The 20,988-nt window shown below is 49.0% G+C and overlaps 3 protein-coding genes across 5 annotated transcripts; 1 reads left to right on the forward strand and 2 right to left on the reverse strand.

The window, feature by feature from the left end:
- Positions 1-13,575: 13,575 nt before the first annotated feature.
- Positions 13,576-14,147, reverse strand: LOC112903533 (protein RESPONSE TO LOW SULFUR 3-like). The gene has a single exon (XM_025972800.1). The coding sequence runs from the start codon at positions 14,055-14,057 to the stop codon at positions 13,743-13,745; it is 315 nt and encodes a 104-aa protein (XP_025828585.1). The 5' UTR covers positions 14,058-14,147; the 3' UTR covers positions 13,576-13,742.
- Positions 14,148-15,819: 1,672 nt separating this feature from the next.
- LOC112892265 lies at positions 15,820-18,518 on the forward strand. Of its 2 annotated transcripts, none has more exons than XM_025959455.1 (7): positions 15,820-16,048; positions 16,130-16,308; positions 16,423-16,478; positions 16,777-16,891; positions 17,332-17,454; positions 17,829-17,997; positions 18,087-18,518. In XM_025959455.1, exons 1-7 carry the CDS (start codon positions 15,959-15,961, stop codon positions 18,270-18,272), a joined length of 918 nt encoding a protein of 305 aa, XP_025815240.1. In that variant the 5' UTR covers positions 15,820-15,958; the 3' UTR covers positions 18,273-18,518. The 2 variants fall into 2 exon arrangements, with proteins under 2 accessions (XP_025815240.1, XP_025815314.1); XM_025959529.1 differs by having other exon boundaries at positions 15,914-16,048; positions 16,122-16,308.
- Positions 18,519-18,746: 228 nt separating this feature from the next.
- On the reverse strand, positions 18,747-20,945 carry LOC112887251 (protein TRI1-like). 2 transcript variants are annotated; one of them, XR_003227549.1, is made up of 3 exons: positions 20,543-20,945; positions 19,622-19,741; positions 19,093-19,224 (listed from the first exon to the last, which is right to left on the reverse strand). XR_003227549.1 is itself a non-coding variant. In XM_025953416.1 (2 exons), the coding sequence occupies exons 1-2, from the start codon at positions 20,804-20,806 to the stop codon at positions 19,102-19,104; spliced, it is 387 nt and encodes a 128-aa protein (XP_025809201.1). In that variant the 5' UTR covers positions 20,807-20,937; the 3' UTR covers positions 18,747-19,101. The 2 variants fall into 2 exon arrangements, 1 of the variants encoding a protein (XP_025809201.1); XM_025953416.1 differs by lacking the exon at positions 19,622-19,741 and having other exon boundaries at positions 18,747-19,224; positions 20,543-20,937.
- Positions 20,946-20,988: the final 43 nt, after the last annotated feature.

Below are 20,988 nucleotides of genomic sequence, written 5' to 3' on the forward strand. Positions count from 1 at the left end.
AGCTCCACGGCTTCGTCGACATTCCTCCACGAATCAAGCTAAGTGACTTATACCTTTTCCGACTTGTTCTTCACATGATCGGCTACCTTTTTGGGTACGCATCTCGACGGGCAGGAAACCCTCAGGGGCTATTCCATGATCGACTACTTGTCCGTGTACGACTCTCGATGGGCATGAAACCCTCCAGAGCTACACTTCGTCGACTACTTATCCGTGTACGACTCTCGATGGGCATGAAACCCTCCAGAGCTACACTTCATCGACTACCTTTGCGCACTGCGCATCCTCTTTGTCACATGACGACTACTTTCTGCGTCTGTCTCCTCTTAACGGTCGCTAATCTACTCGGGTAGCGCATGCCTTAATCCGTGAAACCTCGGCTCTTCTGTCACGCCTAACGTCTCTAAGCGTACACGAGATAAAGATCTCATACACGCTATGAGCAACGGCTAAAACAGGACCAGGTGCTTAAACGTAATAGGTGGACACAGCAATTTTTACACCAAATAAATTTTAGTGTCTTCACATTATTACTGAGTACTACTCGGTATCTTCGCATTATGCTACATAATTTGTGCATTGTCTTTTTTCAGGTCAAACTTCGGCAACAATCCTCCAGGCAGCGCGGCATGCCATCGCAGTTCCGCTAGTTTCCAGGCTCGGGGGCTGGGCGATGCGCACTACTCGACATGGCTCCTTTGGCTCTCTTGGCTCGTAAGCTCGAGTGCTGGACGCCGCAAAACTACTCGAAGACGACTCATATGAATACTGAGAGTGCAGAAGAAACCTTAAGTCACCGCGCGGTTAAATAAACCAGCGGGAGACTTAATTTCACTATGCAGAAGACGAAGAGTTTTTCTTAGGATTTCAGAGTAACACCAATGCCACGATTCTTGGATCCTTTTTCCCAAACCTGGGAGATTTGGGTTCAAGGCTTGGGGGCTGCGGGATACGTGGCATCGACTACTTAGTTTTCAAATTTATTTGAAAAGTAAGGAGGATTTCAAACTAATGCGACCCTCAGCCTGATTTTCCGATTCAACCTAAGGCTCGGGGGCTACTCCATATGGAGTGCGATTTTTCAATCGCACACCATATCAGAAATAAAATTCGGGGCATGAGCACCTCATAGCTTCGATGCAGCCAAGTAAAGTACTCGAAGAAGTACTTCAAGACGAAGCTTCAAAGAAGTCGAAGACTACTTCGAAAGTTCTCAATAAGCCTGCAGTACTCAGCTACGAAGAGCTCGGGGGCTTGTCAGACCCGAGGCCACAGGACTGTGTACATAACGTAGTTTAAAGAGGTTTAAGAGATTAAATCCGTCTTATCTCTTATTCACCTTGTTTATCTTTTATTTATCCCATTTAAATAAGAGATAAAACTAACCGATACGGAAGGAATCTATCCGAGATATGTTCTGGTACGATTCCTTGGCTGATATCGGTTAGGATTCTTGTAACCCTGACCTCCCGGATATATAAGGGAGGGCAGGGACCCTCTCAAAATACGATCTCTAGATCATTCCACACCTAAGACAATACAAACCACCAAACAGAATGTAGGGTATTACGCGCTTTGCGGCCCGAACCTGTCTAAACTTTGTGTTCCTTGCACCTTCGAGTTCCTGATCTCGGCGTCTCCTCACCCAAAACTTACCACCTTGGGTATACCCCTCGGTGGGCAGCCGGTTAAACACCGACAGACATAGCTCCTTATGCGAGCCCATCCAACAAGTTAGGTATAAACCAATCAAACGGATCGATCTTGTTGGGAAAGATGCGATCATCATCGCAAACGACCATCAAAGGTCATGGCGAGAAGTCGATAGAGCATGGACGTGGCTGTAGCTTCCGTCAAACTCGCGACAAGAAGTTGATGTATCATGAACGTGGCCGTAGCCTCCGTGAAACTCATGACAAGAAGTCGATTTATATAAAACATGCACGCGGCCGTAGCCTCCGTATGTTCATAGAGAAATTTACAATCCGAATCTTGTGACACGTAGCCTCCAAATTGATTCGGAAGAAAAAGACCACCTGAGCGCCCAGAGATCAGCTATCTCCGAACATTTTCTCATGGGTAGAACTTGCGCAGGTTCTGAATGCTCCAAGAGTTCGGAACATCTTGGCCCTCGGGATATTGTAGTCGATACGACCCCGGTCTTGTAACCTACTTGACGACGAACGGACCTTCCCACCTTGAGTTGAGCTTGTGTAGGCCGGACTCATCTTGGATGCGATGTAGGACCAAGTCGCCTATGCTGAATGATCGTTCCCTCACGTTGCGATCGTGATATCGCCGAATCCTCTGCAGGTATCGAGCTGACTGAACAAGAACGGTGCAGCGAGCCTCTTCGACAGAATCAAGCTCTAACTGCCTCGCTTCGTTCACCTCGCCTTCATTGTACATTTCAACCTGTGGGGATTTCCACATGATGTCGGCCGGTAAAATAGCTTCAGAGCCGTAGACGAGAATGAACGGAGTTTGTCCTGTGGCTTTGGATGGTTGAGTCCGGAGCCCCCAGACGACATGTGGCAACTCGTGTATCCACTTTCCTCCTTTCTTACTGTTTTCATCATAAAATCTTTTCTTGAGGCTCTCAATTATCATGCCGTTCTCCCTTTTGACTTGACCATTGGCCCTTGGGTGTGCAACAAAGACATATTTGACCTCGATGCACGCATTTTCACAGAACTATCAGAACTGGTTAGCTGTGAAGTTTGATCCCAGGTCCGTGATGATGGTATTCGGAAAGCCGAAGCGATGCAAGATATCAGAGATCAAATCAGCAACCCGATCTGGCGTGAGCTTGGCTATCGGCTTGTACTCGATCCACTTGGTAAACTTGTCGATAGCCACCAATACATGGGTGAAACCGCCTGGTGCTGTTGTGAAGGGCTCAATCATATCTAGGCTCCAGCAAGCAAACGGCCAAGATGGCGGTATGGTGATGAGACTGTGAGCCAGGACATGTGATTGCTTTCCAAAGAATTGGCAGTTTTAGCATCTCCGCACGAGGTCTTCAATATCGGTCACTGCAGTGGGCCACCAGAAACCAGCTCTGTATGCTTTTCCCACCAGCGTTCTCGAAGCTGCGTGGTTGCCGCAAACGCCCTCATGTATCTCCCGCAATATGTCGTAGCCGTCTTCTTTCGTGACGCACTTCATGAGCACCCCTGATCGTGCGCCACGCTGATAGAGCTTGCTGTCGACCAGGATGAAACCCTTGCTTCTGCGCATGACACGAGCTGCCTCTGTGCTTCTTGCGTCCACCCCTGCTGGAAGTTTTTGATCCCGGATGAAGTCAATGTAAGCCTCTCTCCAGTCCTCCTCAAGCATCATAACCTCTCGATCAGGCTGTTGAAGGCTATCATTACTGGTTACCTGAGGTGAGGACTTAATGGATGGCTGTTTCAGCTCCTGGGCGAAAACTCCCACCGGAACCTGTGCACGGGTGGATTCTAGCTTGCACAGTATATCCGCGCCAATGTTATGCTCCCGTACCACATGATGAACCTCCAAGCCGGAAAATTTATTTTTTAGCCTGTGCACTTCTTGTACATAAGCGACCATCGTCTCCTTGTTGCAGTCCCACTCTTTGTTGACTTGCTGAATGACAAGAAGAGAATCGCCATATACAAGTAGTCGCTTGATCCCTAATGATATCGCCAAACATAGCCCGTGAAGTAAGGTTTCATACTCGGCTTCATTATTGGATACCTCCCAAAGGATCTGAAGGACATATTTCAACTGTTCACCCCGTGGAGAAATAAATAGGACTCCGGCGCCGCCGCCGTCGAGCTTGAGAGATCCATCGAAGTACATGGTCCAATGCTCTGGCTTGTCGACTGCAGTTGGAATTTGATTCTCTCTCCACTCAGCCATAAAATCAACTAGAGCTTGAGACTTGATTGCAGTGCGTGGCTTGAAGTCAATAGACAAAGCCCCCAGTTCCACTGCCCACTTTGATATACGCCCCGTGGCATCTTGATTATGAAGAATATCCACCAAAGGGAAATCCGTAATCACAGTGATTTTGTACTCGTCGAAATAATGGCGCAACTTTCTTGAGGCAATCAGAATTGCATACAAAAGTTTCTGAACTGCCGGGTACCATACCTTGGATTCGGAGAGTACCTCGCTGACGAAATATACAGGCCTCTGCACTCCAAATGCATGGCCTTCCTCGCCTCGCTCGGCTGCAATAGCACTGCTGACAACATGAATTGTTGCCGTGATGTAGAGTAGTAGATCTTCCCCTGGCAGCGGTGCTGTAAGAACCGGCAGAGGCTGAAGGTGACGTTTCAGATCTTGCAGGGCCCGCTCGGCCTCCTCCGTCCATTGGAACTTATCTTGGCATTTCAGGAGCTTGAAAAAGGGTAGTCCTCTCTCCCCGAGTCGGGAGATGAACCTATTCAGGGCTGTCATGCATCCTGTTAGCTTCTGCACATCTTTGATTGTGGCTGGAGCCTCCATATCAGTGATGGCCGTAATATTCACAGGATTGGCTTCAATTTCCCGGTTGCTGACGATGAACCTGAGCAATTTCCCTGGTGGTACTCCGAAAATGCATTTGGTTGGATTGAGCTTCCACCGAAATCTGCGCAGGCTGCTGAACATTTCTTCTAAGTCCGCAATCAAGTCGTCGGAATTCCTGGTCTTGATGACCACGTCATCCACGTAGGATTCAACGTTCCGATGCAGCTGATTAGCAAAGCACATCTGGATCGCGCGCTGATAGGTAGCTCCTGCATTTTTCAACCCGAAGGATATAGTTTTGTAAGCATATGTCCCGTACGGGGTGATGAACGCGGTCTTGATTTGATCTTCCTCCTTGAGCACAATCTGGTGATAACCTGAATAACAATCAAGAAAATAGAGGAGCACACATCCCGCCGTTGAGTCGACGACTTGATCAATGCGCGGTAGCCCGAATTGATCCTTCGGGCAATGCTTGTTGAGATCGGTGTAATCAATGCAAATTCTCCATTCATTATTCTTTTTCTTTACAAGAACGGGATTAGCTACCCACTCTGGGTGGATTACTTCTTTAATGAATCCAGCCGCGAGGAGTTTAGCTATTTCTCGTTTAATTGCCTCACGCTTGTCGTGAGCAAACCTTCGCAGGCGTTGCCTTTTGGATACGGCCTGTGGGTGTACATTTAGACTATGCTCGATCAGTTCCCTGGGCACCCCTGGCATGTCCGCTGGTTTCCACACGAATATGTCTCGGTTAGCTCGAAAAAAACTGACGAGCGCGACTTCCTATTTCTCACCTAAGCCCACGCCGATGACGGCGGTCTTAGATGAGTCACCCTCTTGGAGCTGGATCGACTTGAGGGCCACGTCATCAGTCGATTGGATGCTCGACTTGCTGGCTTTTCTCGAAAGGATCTCCAGCCCGGACTAGGAGAGCTACTACGCGGCCGCGAGTACTTCCCCTGAAGCATCTGGCTCACGAGTAGTCGAAGCATACTGGATCGCCTCCTGATTGCAATCATACGACTTCTTCAAGTCGCCTCGGAGAGTGAGAACTCCACTTAGTCCTGGCATCTTGAGAAGCAGATAAACATAATGCAGCACTTCCGGACGGCCCAGTATGGCATGATAAGAAAATTCGAAGTTAGCCACCTCAAATTTAATGAACTCGGTGCGGTAGTTCTCCCTCGTGCCGAAGGTGACTGGAAGAACTACCGTACCAAGTGGGTGCGCCACGTTACCTGGGACGATGCTATAGAAAAGGGACTTGCTTGGAACCAGCATGTCCGTGAAGTCCAGACCCATCTTCCTCACAGTGCTGGCGAAGATGAGGTTGAGACCACTCCCACCGTCGATGAGCACTATGGTGAGCCTGACTTCTGCCACCACTGGATCCAGGACCAGGGGGAACTTACTGGGCTCTGAGAAGCTCGTCCACTGATCATCGTGGGAGAACGAGATGGGGACCCTCGACCAACGGAGTGGTCATGGTACCGCCGGCTCGATGGATATGATCTCCCGAAGAAGCAGCTTCTGGTCCCGCCTGGAGCCAAAGTCTCCATCTCCCCCGAAGATGACGTTGATGGTCTTCGAAGCATCCTGGAACTTCACGTTGCACCCTTGGTCCTCTTGGTCGTCATCCTCGGGTTCCTTGTCCACTGGCTTCTTGTTCTTCTTGCCACCACCGGAGTTGCTAAATGTCCTCCGAAGGTGGTAACAGTCGATGGCCGCGTGATTGGCACCTGGATGCCACGGCCATTTTATCTGTATGAGCTTCTCAAACTCCTCCTGCATCGTCGACTTCTTGCCTCGCGAAGGACGATCCACAGCTGCGATGAGATCATCTGGCCAGCGTTTTCGGGGTGAACCCGAATAGTCCCGCTCGTCTTTATCATTGCGGTTGTCATTTGGACGCCTCAGATTGCTATCTTGGCGGCGCAGGAACCGCTCCCGCATCTTCTCCTCCTGTTCGGACCAGTCGTGCAAGATGTCACGAAGGCCCGCAACAGTTTTCGGCCTGTTCCGCCCGAAGTCTCTGTATATGCCAGGGTCGGTGATGCCATTGTAGAAGCAGTCGATGATGTCTTCCTCCGAGATGTTCATGATGGTAGCGTGAATGTCGAAGAAACGATGTGTGTAGGACCGCAGGAGCTTGTTACGTTCCTATTTACACTGAGCAAGATCATGACGAGTACCTGCACGAGCGATCGCCCCCTGGAAGTTGTCGATGAAGACCTTCTTGAGCCGCTCGCAGTAGTCGATCGAGTTGTTGCTGAGGCTCTCCAGCCACGTGAGCGGTGCAGGGTCCAAAGCCATCGGGAGGTAGATGACCTTGGTGATGTTGGAGCCCCCTGCGACTTCAATGGCCGTGGAGTAGCAACGTAGCCATTGCTGAGGAGCTGACTTGCCATCATACTTGGTGATGCCGATCCGCTTGAAGCCCTCAGGGTACTTGTAGCTGCTGAACTGTGCGGAGAAAGCTGGAAAACGGTCGCTGCAGTCAGTACCTTCCGTCTCGACTTCTTCGCGAACCTTGCGCCTGGAGTCGATCATGGACCGCGCATCGCGGCCTTCATTGATGTGCTGGCGCAGGTCTTCTGGAGGAGGCCGGTGATTGGCCGGTCGCGGGTTACCCCCTGGAGGTGGCTGCTGCCTCCCGCTAGGGGCCTAGCCCCCGCGAGCGTTGTCGTTGTTGTGTCTAGGCTGAGGTCAGGGATGACCGCCGGCCATTCGGCTGTGAGCCTAGCTCCGGCTCCCGCCCACGCGCTCCTCCTTGACGATAGACGCCGGGTTTTGCTGATCCAGCTGGATCCAGGCCCTCTGCGCGTAAAGAAGTGCTTGATGCACATTCGGATCGTTACTACGCTCGAGTATGGCCGTAACCCTGGTGATGTTGGCCACTGGAGTCCTGAAGCTTCGTTCGCTTACGGCGGCAAATTCAGGGTCAAGCTCGCGATGCATGGATCGCCTGCGCTCGTTGACCCTCCTCCGCCGGATTGTGCGGGCTCTGTTCCTAGCCCTCCGTGCCTCATGATCGGCGTCGGTTTCGTCGCCGATGTTGGCTGTGACCTCATCTTCAGATACAGCATCGAATTCGACGATGGGGAAATCGCCATCGTCCTCGCCTTCTTCCTCCATCAGCACCTGGCGAGAGACGAGCTCATCAGAGCTCGCGTCGACTAGTTCAGTCGACTCCTCCGTCACGGTGGCCAACGGCCTGCCCTCCTGGAAAGGTAAAGGCTCGAGGTGTGCCACAAGTCGATCCTCAACTTCGAGTAGATCAGAAAGGCTCATGCCCTTCCAATGCACGAAGCGCCCCTCCAGAGTGGAGGTGATCATTAGACTGTTGGCACCAAAACAACCTGAAGCCCCCCGCCGTGCGGTGGCTTCGGGTTTTTGGAGTACACAATCCAAGTCCTCCTCCAATACGGAGAGGGACTCGGAGCTGTTGGCCTCCTGAAGATCAATGGCCAAATCGCGTTGGCCGAGTCGTGATCAGCTACGTGAGACCTCAGATTGGAACAAGTCCAACCCAAGGAAAGTTGTTGCAGTGCCGGATGAAGTCATGCTGGAAGTAGACTACTCCTCGATCCTCGTCGCGGACCCATGAATTGACAGATCGTCAACATCATCGACGAACTTGTCGAGGTCACTTTGAGAAAATGCCACGGGGGTTTTCGGCTTCATGTCGACGAGGAAACGATGGAAATCGCCCTCGCAATCTGCAACGTAAACCCACGAGCCAAAAACGAAAGTTGTACCCTAAGAAGGTACTGACCTGGTGAACGGGAAAGATGCTATCGAGTTCGCCGGTGGATCTTCGATGCGCTCCCCTACCTGGCGCGCCAGCTGTCGGTGTTTTATTGGCTGCCCACCGAGGGATATGCCCAAGGTGGTAAGTTTTAGGTAAGGAGACGCCGAGATCAGGAACTCGAAGGTGCAAGAAACACAAAACTTAGACAGGTTCGGGCTGCGAGGTGCGTAATACCCTACGTCCTGTATGGTGGTTTGTATTGCCTTGGGTGTAGAATGATCTGATGATCTTATTTTGAGAGGGTCCCTGTCCCCCCCCCCTTATATATCCGGAAGGTCAGGGTTACAAGAATCCTAACCGATACTAGCCAAGAAATCATACCAGAACATATCTTGAGTAGATTCCCTCTGTACCGACTAGTTTTATCTCCTACTCATACGGGATAAATAAGAGATAAACGAGATGACTAAAAGATAAGACGGACTTAATCTCTTAAACCAGTTTAAACTACGTTATGTACACAGTCCCGTGGCCTCGGGTCTGACAAGTAGCGACTTCAGTGATCTTGTCATAGATGAGGGACCCAGCGTGCTTTGGGAATGCAGGGAGAACGAAGTTGTCTAGGGTGCGAGGTACTAGTCAATTGATAAGGTGAAGGAAACTGTTAAGTGTTGGTCTCTCTCTCTTATGCGAGAGTTCAAAATAGTCGAGTGTAAGTCTCGTAAGTACGATGTGGTATGTGTGAAGGAGGGCTGTCTGTGGCGGGTGTATGCCTATAAGGGCAAATGGAAAGATTATTGGGAATGCTCAATTGTCACTCAGCACACTTGTTATTTGCCGGGCGTGCAGAAGTCCCATCGCAACCTTACATCGCAATACATTGCAAACGAGATGTACGGGATGATAGTAGCCAACCTGTCATATGAACCAAAGTCTATTATCAGACATATTCAGGAGAAGTACAAGTATACCATCTCGTACGCAAAGGCGTGGAGTGCAAAACAGAAGGTGTTACAAATGAGGTTTGGCACGTTCGAGGCTGCATATGATAATATTTCTTAATTATTGGCCATCATTTGTCAGAGAAATCCTGCAAGCTATTATGACCTGAAAAGTCTAAACAGAGGACAAGGTCCGCCCTTCATATTGCAGTGGGCCTTTTTCAGCTTGGGTCCATGCATTAACGCATTCCAACACTGCCGGCCTATCCTGTGCATCGATGGGACCTTTCTCACACAAAAGTATAGAGGGAAAATGCTGACAGCCATTACAGCGGATGGAAACAATCAATTGCTTTCGGTTACTTTTGATTTTGTTGAGAGCGAGAACACAGACAGTTGGTACTGGTTCCTGGAACGGGTTAAGGATGCAGTCGTTCGGGACAGGGAAGATGTGTGCCTGATACATGATCGTCACGCCGGCATACTAAGGATAATACTAGATTTGCAGGAGAGGTGTGTGGAGACCGGAGAGCCGGCCAAGTGGCGTGATGTTCGCAGTAGGTGGTGCATGTGACACATCGGTGCAAACTTTATCAGGCAGTTCAAGAATAAGCACCTTATGGATATGTTCAAGAGGCTATGCCAGGAAACAAATCAACGAAAATTTAACAAGCAGTGGCAGAAACTTGATGAACTGACCGGGAAGAAAAGAAGCAAGGACGCAGCAAAAACCATAACTGCACAGGATGAAGCAGAGGCTTTCTATCCTTTGCCAACAGATACTGCACGTACTCGGAGGAGGTCCGAGTCAGCGGTGAAAACCTTTTCTGAATGGATTGAGAATGAACCGAAGGAGAAGTGGGCACTGCTTTACGATACCGATGGTGCAAGGTACGGCATAATGACCACTAACTTCGCCAAGGTTTACAATTGGGTGATGCGAGGTGTTCGTGGGCTTCCACTGGTTGCAATTGTGGAATTCATCGTCTACGGGTGTACAGATTACTTTAGGGATCGATTCACTAAAAATCAGGCATACATGCAAGATCCTGACAGACATTTTGGGAGAATGATGACAGATTATATGACCAAGAAGGCAGCTAGCGCCCAACTACACCATGTACAGCCATGTGGTACATAGGAGCTCAAGTTTGAGGTAGCTCCCAGAGACAGAGCGCGACGTGGCATGAGACGTGAGACTCCTGTAAAGGAGTGCATCCTCAAGGTTGATGGTACTTGTTGTTGCTCATGCATGAAGCTAAAGTTGCTGCACATACCTTGTTCTCATGTAATGGCTACTTGTGCGGATATTGCACATCCTATTGATATATATGTTTCGTATTACTTCAGAAAGGAGACAATTGCCAGCACCTGGCAGTATAAGATCTATGAGTTTTGTATGGTTGGAGCGTTCACTGAGACAGCGAATCCTGTGATCTATATTCCAGACCCGAGAACAGCTCGGGTTAAGAGAGGGCGCCGTCAGACACGTCGTATTCGTAATGACATGGATGAGTCAGAGCTCCGTACGAGGATACAGCGCTGCAGTGCATGTAACCAGAGTGGACACACGTATAAACGTTGTCCGAACAATGATGCTGGGCCTAGTTCTGCTGAAGCTGGCTCTACAGGTGATAATACAGATAGAAGACATCCGGTTGCATCAAGGAGTGGGAGACGTCGCCGATTGAGTGCTACTACGACATCAGGCATCGTTTAGTTGTAATTTTATTTTAACGTTGTTTGCTCATGTGTAATATTTGCTGCTTTGTGTTTCTATCAGATCTGGATGTGTATTTGTAATTTTAACAGACCATTATGTGTATTTGTAATATTTGTCGCAGTGACTTTTAACAGATCATTATGTGTGTTCGTAATTGTAACTGTGACTTGGTATTTGTATACTCTCTATTGTATTCATTTAGTATGTTTCTAATATATGTATCGTACTAAATTTTTCATGCAGATATGGCGCGGATACCGGAGCTCCTTGACACGACCACCAATGAACAGCACAGGTCGTACCTGGCAGCGGTGGAGGGGCAGCAGCTTCACGAGTTGCGCCCTCGTGTTGCAAAGGAGTTGTTGCACCTGGACGACCGCTGGCTCACGTGTAAGATCTTTAATTTACTGTTGTACATTTCCGTATATGCAAAGTACTGACACAGTTGTGTAATTTTGCAGATGAGCTGGGCACATCGGCAGGTTCAAAAAGCATACCCGCAGTTCGTGTCCGAATTTGATCGGTTGCGGCCATAGGATGTCATCTGGACCCCGTACACCGCTGCGGTTGTCCAGACACGTGCGTCGTACGAGTTGTCCTCCCTATGCACGCGTGACGAGGCGTACTAGTTCACAAAGGTGAACCTAGTGTTCGATTTTGTCGTGGAGCCGTACTGCGTCGAGCGAGTGATGAGACAGTTCGGGTGACGACAGCACTTCCCTCTCCTACCCCGAGCGTTCCAAGCCTTGCCGCGCAGTGTACACGAGTAAGTTTCTGATAACTTATTTTCTATTAATTATATAACCGTTATTATGAAATAATATTGTCTTCCAAATGTTTGCAACAGATATTCATGCAGGGGATATCATACTAACGAAGTAACCTAGGTTGTCAAGCTGCAGGAGTACGTAGGAGGGTGGCTAGACGCACCTAACGATATGTGGGACGAGCCGCAGCCACACACAGAGGCGTCTTACGGCGCATACCTCCGTTGGTACCTCACTCGCACGCATCCGTACATCACTCTTTCACGTATTGATGACGCGGAGTATCAGCACCCGCCGACCATCTCGGACACGTATCCCTTGTACCGTGATCAGGGGCAGCGTGGCGCGGTCGTCTTTCGCAACTTCAATTATTAAATTTTTTTAAAAAAATCGATAACAATATTACTCTACTTCCCATTACTCATGCAGATCGATCTGATCCACTGCGCGGAGGTCGAAACTGCATCTCAGATCACGTTGTTTGACCGAGGCATACGTCTACCGGAGGCACGGTGCAAAGAGAGCTTTCGTTGGATTCATGACAACTTGACGCGAGCGTTACGTGCACTGACGTGTTGCAGCAGAGACGACGTGGGGGCCTCCAGTTCATCTCAAGCGTCCGCCCACGTGTACACAGCTGGCCCATCGACCTCTGCAGCACCGCACGCAGCGTTCAGCGGTACTGCCGCCAATTCGAGCTGTAAGTCCTTTATAATTGCCATTTCGATCAACTTTGATTTATACGACTAATTTCGTTTGTTTTTGTAGTCATGCATTTGACGGCAATGGGCCCTCCTCCTGCAAGAATGGAGCCTCAGACGTTTGGCGCCTATGCTCCAGGTACGTCTCTCCCGTCGGGTTCGACGCCAGCTGCTCCGTATTCTCAGGGCTATAGTCAGCATGCGTGGTCGATGGGAGCTCCTGCATACGGTGGTCTGTTCAGTGTGCCGGACTGGGACGGCAGCTCTGTCAGTTTGTCGGAGCTGGAGAGCGGCGGCGCCAGGCCAGACATCATTGGCCCCTCCCAGACGTATGACGCTCCACCTCCACAGTCCCAGGATGACCCTTTCACGCCGGCGCCTCCTCCGCCTCGTCCTCACCGTGCTCCAGATGCACTCACGTACTCGCAGGGGCACATACGCCGACGGCCTAGGACTAGGGGGGAGGACCAAGAGAGCGCGAGGACCGGGACAGGCGGAGTAGATACTCCTGATTCGGTGGACTTTGTATATTTAAACTGTTTTTTTATCATACTATTTTATTTTTAATGGCTTGATGTATCGTACTATCGTACTATCGTAATATTTGGATTCTACGTTGCAAAACGTTATCGCTTGACCATCTTCATACGAGTTTTAGATGCCGTAATCTTCTTCGTAAAATTGATCTAAAATTTTTTATGTATATAAAAGAGTATGGTGAACAAATCTTGTATTTCAAAAAAATATGAATTTTAAATAGTTTGTAAAATATAAATTCGAAAAAAATAACAAAAAATAAGGAGGGGGCACCTCCCGCCCGCTAGGCGGGCGAGATGCATTAGAGGTCTCTTCGCGAATAAGAAAAATTTATTATTCGCGAAGAGGCCCTTAGGTATTCGTGAAGAGGCCCTCCCGAGGGCTTTGGGAAAAGATTTGGCACCTCCCGCCCGTTGGATGGGCGGAAGGTCTCCGGCCCCACGCCTCCCACCCGTTGATCGGGCGGGAGGTACCCATTTTTCGAAAATTTTCTAAATCGCACCCTTTTTTCGAATTTAATTTTTTTATCCTTTTTTAAAAAAATTCATCAAAGATACATGGCCAGATCAGCATCGCCAGAGGCAGAGCCTCAAAGATACATGGCTCGATTTGATGAAGCATGCGTCCTCTTCGCGAAATCAGATCGAGTGCAATTGGTATAGACGCTCATCACTCGGAAGAAGTAAAATCCAATCCCGTTTGATTTCTAAAATTTTTACTCAACTCTACATTTGATTTCGTTCTACAGCGCATGCGACCTGCTCTGTTCGTTTGCTAAAGAATCTACGAATCCAAGAGAAGCCAATCAATGGCGCCCCAGGCTGCGGCTGCGGCTGCTAGCTAGGATGATCTGGCCGCGGCGGCCCCGCGCGCGGCGGCGAGCTCCCTGGCGAGCTCCTCGACGCGGCCCTGGTAGGCGCGCGCGATCTCGACGGCCTCCACCTCGGCCTCGCCCAGCTGCACGCACAGCCGCTCCTCGGCCTCCTCGGCCGTCTCCGCGCGCCGCCGCGCCGCGCCCAGCTCCGCGCGCAGCGCCGCCACCTCCCGCTCCAGCTCCGCGTTCCGCCGCCGCAGGAGCTCCGCCTCCTCCGCGGCGACGCCCGCGCCCTTCCTTTGGGACGGCGTCGCAACGCCGACGGAGACTGACGGCGCCATTGCCGAGATAGAAACCTCGAATCCGGCAAAAGACTCGCCGCCTAGTCTTCGAGCTGCGCTGATTGCTTGATCGATGACGATGAGCGACGGAGGCGAAGGGGACGCGTATTTATCGGTGCGGGCGGGGACCGGGAAGGCGTCCAGGTTCGATGAACCCGGGAGCGTGAGGACAGGAGCGCCGACGCGGGTGACCCCATCGGCTGCTGGCGACTTGTGAGGTGAGCAGCTTTGGAACGGTTCCCCTCGAGCCATGCCAAATCGCCAATCGCCATGGATGGTGGATAGGGATGGGGTCGAGCGGACGGAAAGCTGTGGAGGAGATGGGATCTCGTCGCGGTTCAGTTTTGTGGCGGGCGCCGATGGTCGAGCGGTGAATCCGGCGACACGCCGGCGGCGTTCGATCGCCTCTTCGGCGAGCGTGGTCCTGGTTGATCGCGTTCTCGGGATGCGCCAATGTACTTACAATTATAGTGTTGCAATAAAAGGGGTAACTATAGCTATAATAATCATCAGAAAATACAGTGTTTTTCTTGGACACACCAATATTAAGATACTCCGTCCGTTTCAAAATGCAGATGTTTTGGAATAACGATGTATATTTTAGAACCGAGGGAGTACTACTCTAGTAAAGTGTCAATTGGATCCATGCCATTGTAAATTTCCAACTTCTAAATTATATCATTACAATTCGTTCGAAACCTGAAACAATGCTCACAAGGGAAATACACGAATCAAAAGTTTAGAGCTTCCTTATTTAGGCCTTATAGAGATCCACTTATGCTAAAATTTGGTTGGCTAAATTTAGCCTAAAATGTTACTACCCTTAGAAAAGCTTTAATCGTTAGCTAGCCAAGCGTCGCTGAAAGTGAGCAAAGTCCAAAATACCCTCACATTTACTCCAGTGGTAGGAGTTGGCAGTAATAAATGAAGGGTAACATGGTTATTTAGGAAAGGTTTAGCCTAAGGATCCAAATAACCCCTGCTAAGGCGTTGTTTGGATCCCCTTGCTAAAGTTTAGTTGACTAAATTTAGCAACTTCGGATCCAAATGGATCCGGCTAAAATATTAAACTTTAGTTGGACCTCAAAACGAAGTTTAGTTATTAGCTAGCCAAGAGTTGGTAAAAATAAATAAAGTTCAAAATACCCTTATATTTACTCCAGCAGTGACAGAATTGTCAGTAATAAATGAAAGGTATGTCGATGTTTTAACCTCAAGTTCACCAAGGGATACTCTCGAGGTGGTAGCTTGCAGGTAAGGTATCATCGAGATCAAGAACTAGAAGAGCAAGCAACGTAAAGAATTAGAAGAGCAAGCAACATAAGGTTTAGACAAATTCGGACCACGATATGCGTAATACCCTACATCCTATATGGTGGTTTATATTATCTTGTATTGGTTATTGTTGTGTTGAGAGGGTCCCTGCCTACCTTATATACTAGTTTAGAAACCTACTCAAGTACTGCTCGATAGTTTCCTACCGACCAGTTCTACTTGAATCTAAATATTTTAGAACATGCTCCATCCTTTATTTTAGAATATTTTATGTTGTATATGCAGCCCGCTAGCTCTGATAAGGTAACATAGTTATTTAGAAAAATTTAGCCTAAAAATCCAAACAACCCCTGCTAAAATTTAGCAACTAAAAAGTTCAAACTTTATCGAGCTAAACTTTAGTCGAAGGAGATACGTCGAAGCCATCGATCTTAGGATCCAACGGCTACTAACGCATGCGTTCCACCCATGGTGAATGGTGGTGGGAAGGGAGACGTGCAGCCACCGCGCTGCGAGCCTGCGAGCGAGCGAGTCCGAGGCTCCGAGCGCGGCTTCGCTTCGAGAGGCGCACGCCGCGCCACGGCGAGCCACTCCCCACCTCGGCATCGCACCGGCACGGCGGCGACATGCTCCCGCTCATCTCGCCTCCGCGGCTTCGTGCCGCCGCCAACGCCGGCGGCACTGCCACGCCCCCGCGGCCGGCCGTCATCCTCCCAGTTGCGCCCCCCTCCTTCCCTTTCCTCACCTCGCTTTGCCCGTGTGCGTGACGCGCGGCGTGTGTCGTCGTAGTGGCGCAGGGGCTCGGGAACAACACGGGCGACTACGCGCGGCTCGCCGCGGCGCTGCGGGACGACTACGGCCTGCCGGCGGCCGTCGTGGCGCGGGTGACGCGCCTCGACTGGCTCCGCAACGCCGCGGGGCTCCTCGACGCCAACTACTGGCGGGGAACGCTCCGCCCGCGCCCCGTCCTCGACTGGTGAGCGGTGAATGGCGCGTTCCATCGAGCACGAACGCGATGCTTGCTCAGAATCTGCGAACCATCGTTGAGGCGTTTCACCGAACACCTTGCTTGTTTCGCGTTGCATCGCAGGTACCTGAAGAGAGTGGACGAAGCGGTGTCTGAGGCGAGGGAACTATGTGCTCCAGGTTTGTCCTTCCAGTGCAAGAAAGAATCTATAAATGCTGATGATTCCTTAGTGGTTAGTAATTAGTAACTATTTGCAAAAAAAAAAATTAGGATGTGATGAGCTTTGTTGCTTATGTCTATCTGAATGAAAGTTTTGGTATTTAGTGTATGCTATGAAGCCTGTAAAATGTTTCGAAATTACATACTGAATTTTAGTTGCTGATGAAAGTGTCAAGCTGCTGAGCAAGACGAATAAAAATATATATGCTGTGAATGTAAGAAGGCTTATATTAATTCTGAACTGTTTGGTGCTTGCAGGTGGGAAGGTATCACTGATAGGGCATTCAGCTGGGGGCTGGCTCGCCCGCGTGTACATGGAAGAGTTTGATGCTTCTGACATAAGTTTACTGCTCACCCTTGGCACACCTCACTTGTATGGTTTCTTTTCTTATGATGCTATTTGGGCGCTTGTTCTAGAGTCTGATGGTGGACATCTTTTCTTTTTGTTCTATTCATGCTAGAAGTGAAGTAGTCTAAGATTAATGGTCTAGTGGTTATTGCTACATTTAGAAAAATATGTGGTTCTTACTTTGTGGGTATGAAATGGAAGAAAGTCGGCTTAGTACTTCATGATGTAATGCTAGTTAGACAGTATGCTTAAATTAAATATATCCAAATTGTGTTTTTTTCGTTTCTACCCGTTCAGCCTTACCGAGAATCTAACTTTACATGAATCTGTAACCGTTGGAAATTAGAACCGCCAATTGGTGTAATGTCCAAAATGCACAAAACTTTAATAGTGCCAAAATGAAATGAAGAACATACTTTTTGTTTGATTCGATCTCCTTGTACATTGTTTTCTCTGTCCATCAGACCTCCTCTGAAAGGCGTACCTGGGGTAATTGATCAGACTAGAGGATTACTGAACTACGTTGAGAAGAATTGTGCTCCAGCAGTTTATACACCAGGACTGAGATATGTGTGCATTGCTGGAAGGTACTTTCCTTTCAGGCTAGGATTTCAGGATCTTCTTTACTGCTTCCACATTGATCTTGTTATTGAACTCTGTTGTGGTTTGCATAATATTTACTTTGCTGAGGATGCAAAATTGCTAAAAACGAACATGGTATAATGTTCTGAAATGTGTGTGCTGTCAGGATCGAACTTTACCGAAGAAAGAGCTTTTAAGCTCAAGTAAAGTTGGTAGACCTTAGGTTGACTAAACTGTCAAGTTCATCCTGAATTTTAGTCCTGCAGAACACATAATTTTCTCCTTTTGATATGCCAATTGATTCAGCATTCCAGCATGACGCCCATGTCTTATGGCCAAATACTTTCATATATCATGCCATCTCACACTGTATCGACAGGTACATCCAAGGTGCTCCTCTTCTGGGGAACTCTGCAGTTGCTTCAGATGAGGTCCTAGCAGTGGACAGTCCAGAAGGAGGTGAGGCTGTTATTATCAGTACCAATGATAAATCTACTCCATCAAGTGTCACATGGAGAGCTCGGTTCGTTGGACAAGGGTACAAACAGGTAAGGGAGGATTTTATAATTTTATCGATCAGCTGAGATACAAGTACAATCTTGTGAAACAAATGCATCTGACATCAAATCTGTATTAGGTTTGTGGCCGTGCGGATGTGTGGGGCGATGGTGTCGTTCCTGAAATGGCTGCGCATCTGGAGGGTGCACTGAACATAAGCTTTGACGGCGTGTACCATTCGCCTGTAGGTGCTGATGATGAACAGAGGCCCTGGTATGGCTCGCCGGCAATCCTGAAGCAGTGGGTGCATCACCTTCTGAGCTGAATGGACTTACGAGCTAGCTACCCCAGGGGAGCCTTTTCTCGGCCTGAAATTGGACTATCGTGGCATCTTGTGTAGTGTCGTTCGTTGGCAATTTGGCATGATAGTTACAACAATCCTGGGCAATAGTGTTTTTGGTTTCCTTACACAATGTAACTGTGATTTTTTTGTCCAAATACAATTGTTTACTGGAACTTCTTACTGTAAAGCATCTATGTATTATATACTGAGGCAGTGAGGTTCCTTCAATCCTTGCAACTTTCGCTATTTTTGCTAACCAAAAGCTGTCGAAAGGGAAACATTATAGTTTTGCAAACACGACAAAGCTCGAGCCGTCGTCCATCGGCATCTGGTCTGTTTAATCCAGCGATGAGAACAAAGTTATGTCAGTACAGGCCTCTGTTTTTTTATGACGAGCTAATCAAGGTCAATAACATCATGGTTAACATGCATGTAACGAGCAGCAAACAGAGCGAATTCCCATGGAATGGTGCGCATGTGACCATAATGCTCGATGACAGATCATTTCAGTGCAACAAGACAGGCATAAACATGCAACTATGAGGTGCCATTAGCAGACTAACATTTCCCACATCAATGTGCACGCAGGTGCCCCCGCAGGATCACAAGAGCAGCGATAACACTGGGAATCCTTTTTACATGCATCACACCCCAAACCCAACTGCTGAACACAAAGTCTGAAGTCTTGACGCCATCACACAACTTTGGCTTAACTACCTAGTGGGAGCTGGACTTAACATGGATCACAAAAGAGGCCATCCCATAAAGTCTTAGACGAAAGCACTATCGCTGGCTCCATCTGATGCTTTTGTTAGTTCTTCGGGAAGTGAGGGTTCAGTAGCTTCGCGATCTCCATCATCCCAACCTTGTCCCTCCCACCAAACAAGCTTTTGAGTGTGGCGTCACAGTTGATCTCTGTTCTTTTCGCCGGGTTCTGCAAATCAGGAAAAGTGATTTCGCAGGACAAGTCACAGACTGTTAGAAGCAAACATCTATAGTATAATGAAGCAGCCAGTGTAAACAAGCTACAGAGTACTCTGAAGACTAATATTAATATAGCAGCAAAAAAGACTAATAGAGCATACTCTAAATAGACTCATTCTGAGGCAGTACAAGTGCAGAGCAGAATCATCATGCTTCAATACAGGAAAGCAGGTCATGTCACCACAGCTAAATAGAATATTCAGTGAAACAAATATCTCTGGTGCACATTATAAGGCTACCATCAGGGGGAGGGAGGATAGCCCGATTGGTTAGAAGCCAGCCTCTCGAAAGGGAGGTGCTGGGTTCGATTCCCGGGTGGCGCTCTCGCTGGGAGTGAGGGACGTCACCTGCCAGGAGTATCATTGAGAGAACTTGGCCCCCTAATTAAGCTTCCTTGAAGCCGGAGGGTACCCCAGCCTCTATCCTCTAAATAAGGCTACCATCAGAACATACAAAATGCACGGGACCTGGTACATAATAATACAGCGATAAGAACATTATGGCCTCGCAACACAGCTCAACAAAACTATCGTGTATTGCACCCAGGTGCCCAGCTGCTAATTTTACAATGACACTACAGATTTGTAGAAAAAATGTGCTTCGTAGCCTAACTTTTCATGAATAGATGAACTAAAGAATCGAAACTGAACTAGAAAAAATGAACAGCAATGCACCCTGATCTGTTCTTTGTCAAAGGTTCAAAACACGTAAAAATACAGCCCCAATAACATTGGTAAAGTAGGCGACATAATAACAGTATGAAGTTAAAATGGATGACTCTACAAAAGGATCATGAATTAGACGACTGACTAGATCACTACAAACACGAACTGGAGACTTACTTATTGATGACATAAGGAGGCAACACTTGGGCCTACAACTATGCCCACCCGAACTAGGTACCGCTGAGAATCTGAGATCAACAAAGCTTCTGAAATAGAAAGGTTGACCTGAAACTTTTGGCATTCTCACACACACTTGGATTCAAAAGCAAAAAGGGTAAAAAAAATGACAACCTTTACCAAATACCTACCTATACCAAATACGACATCACCATTAGGTCCAATGGATTTCCCTCTCCGAAACACTAACTTTGCCAATGGAATCGTTTGCCCAACCAAACCCTAAACCACACCAAAATGGATTTCTTCACCCTAAAATCCCAATCCAGCCAATACAACGCCACAACATCCAGTACATCACGAAACTAGAAGCAAGGACAACCAGATTAGCAGCCATCACAACGCCGTTAAAGGCGAAAAGCATACCTGGAGGCCGTTGGTCTTGATATGGTCCCAGATGAGCTTGACGGCCTGGGCGCGGGCGATCTCGGGCTTGCCGCCGGCGAACCTGCGCAGCTCCTCGGAGACCGGCACCGGCTTCATGATCCCGCGCTTCTCCTTCGCCGCCGTCGCGTCCGCCCTGGTCACCTGTGGCGCCGCCGCCTTCTTCGCCCCCGCCGCCGCCGCCGCGCCCGGCGCCGGGGACATGAGGACTCGGGACACGCGGAAAACCCTAGCCACCGCCGCCATAGCCGTGGGAATCTTGTCTCTCTCCGCGCGCGCGGCCCCCGAGGATTTGGATGGATGGACGGAGGAGGCGAGGAGGGTTTTGGGGGTTTAGGGTTACGGACTCGAGCGTTTTGTATTTGGGGCCCGGAGTGGACTACTGGACTGGGTTGGGGGGGGGGGGGTGGTGGGGAAGCCGGGCTCTT

The sequence above is a fragment of the Panicum hallii genome, chromosome 1 (genome assembly GCF_002211085.1).
Source record: "Panicum hallii strain FIL2 chromosome 1, PHallii_v3.1, whole genome shotgun sequence".
NCBI lineage: Eukaryota > Viridiplantae > Streptophyta > Magnoliopsida > Poales > Poaceae > Panicum > Panicum hallii.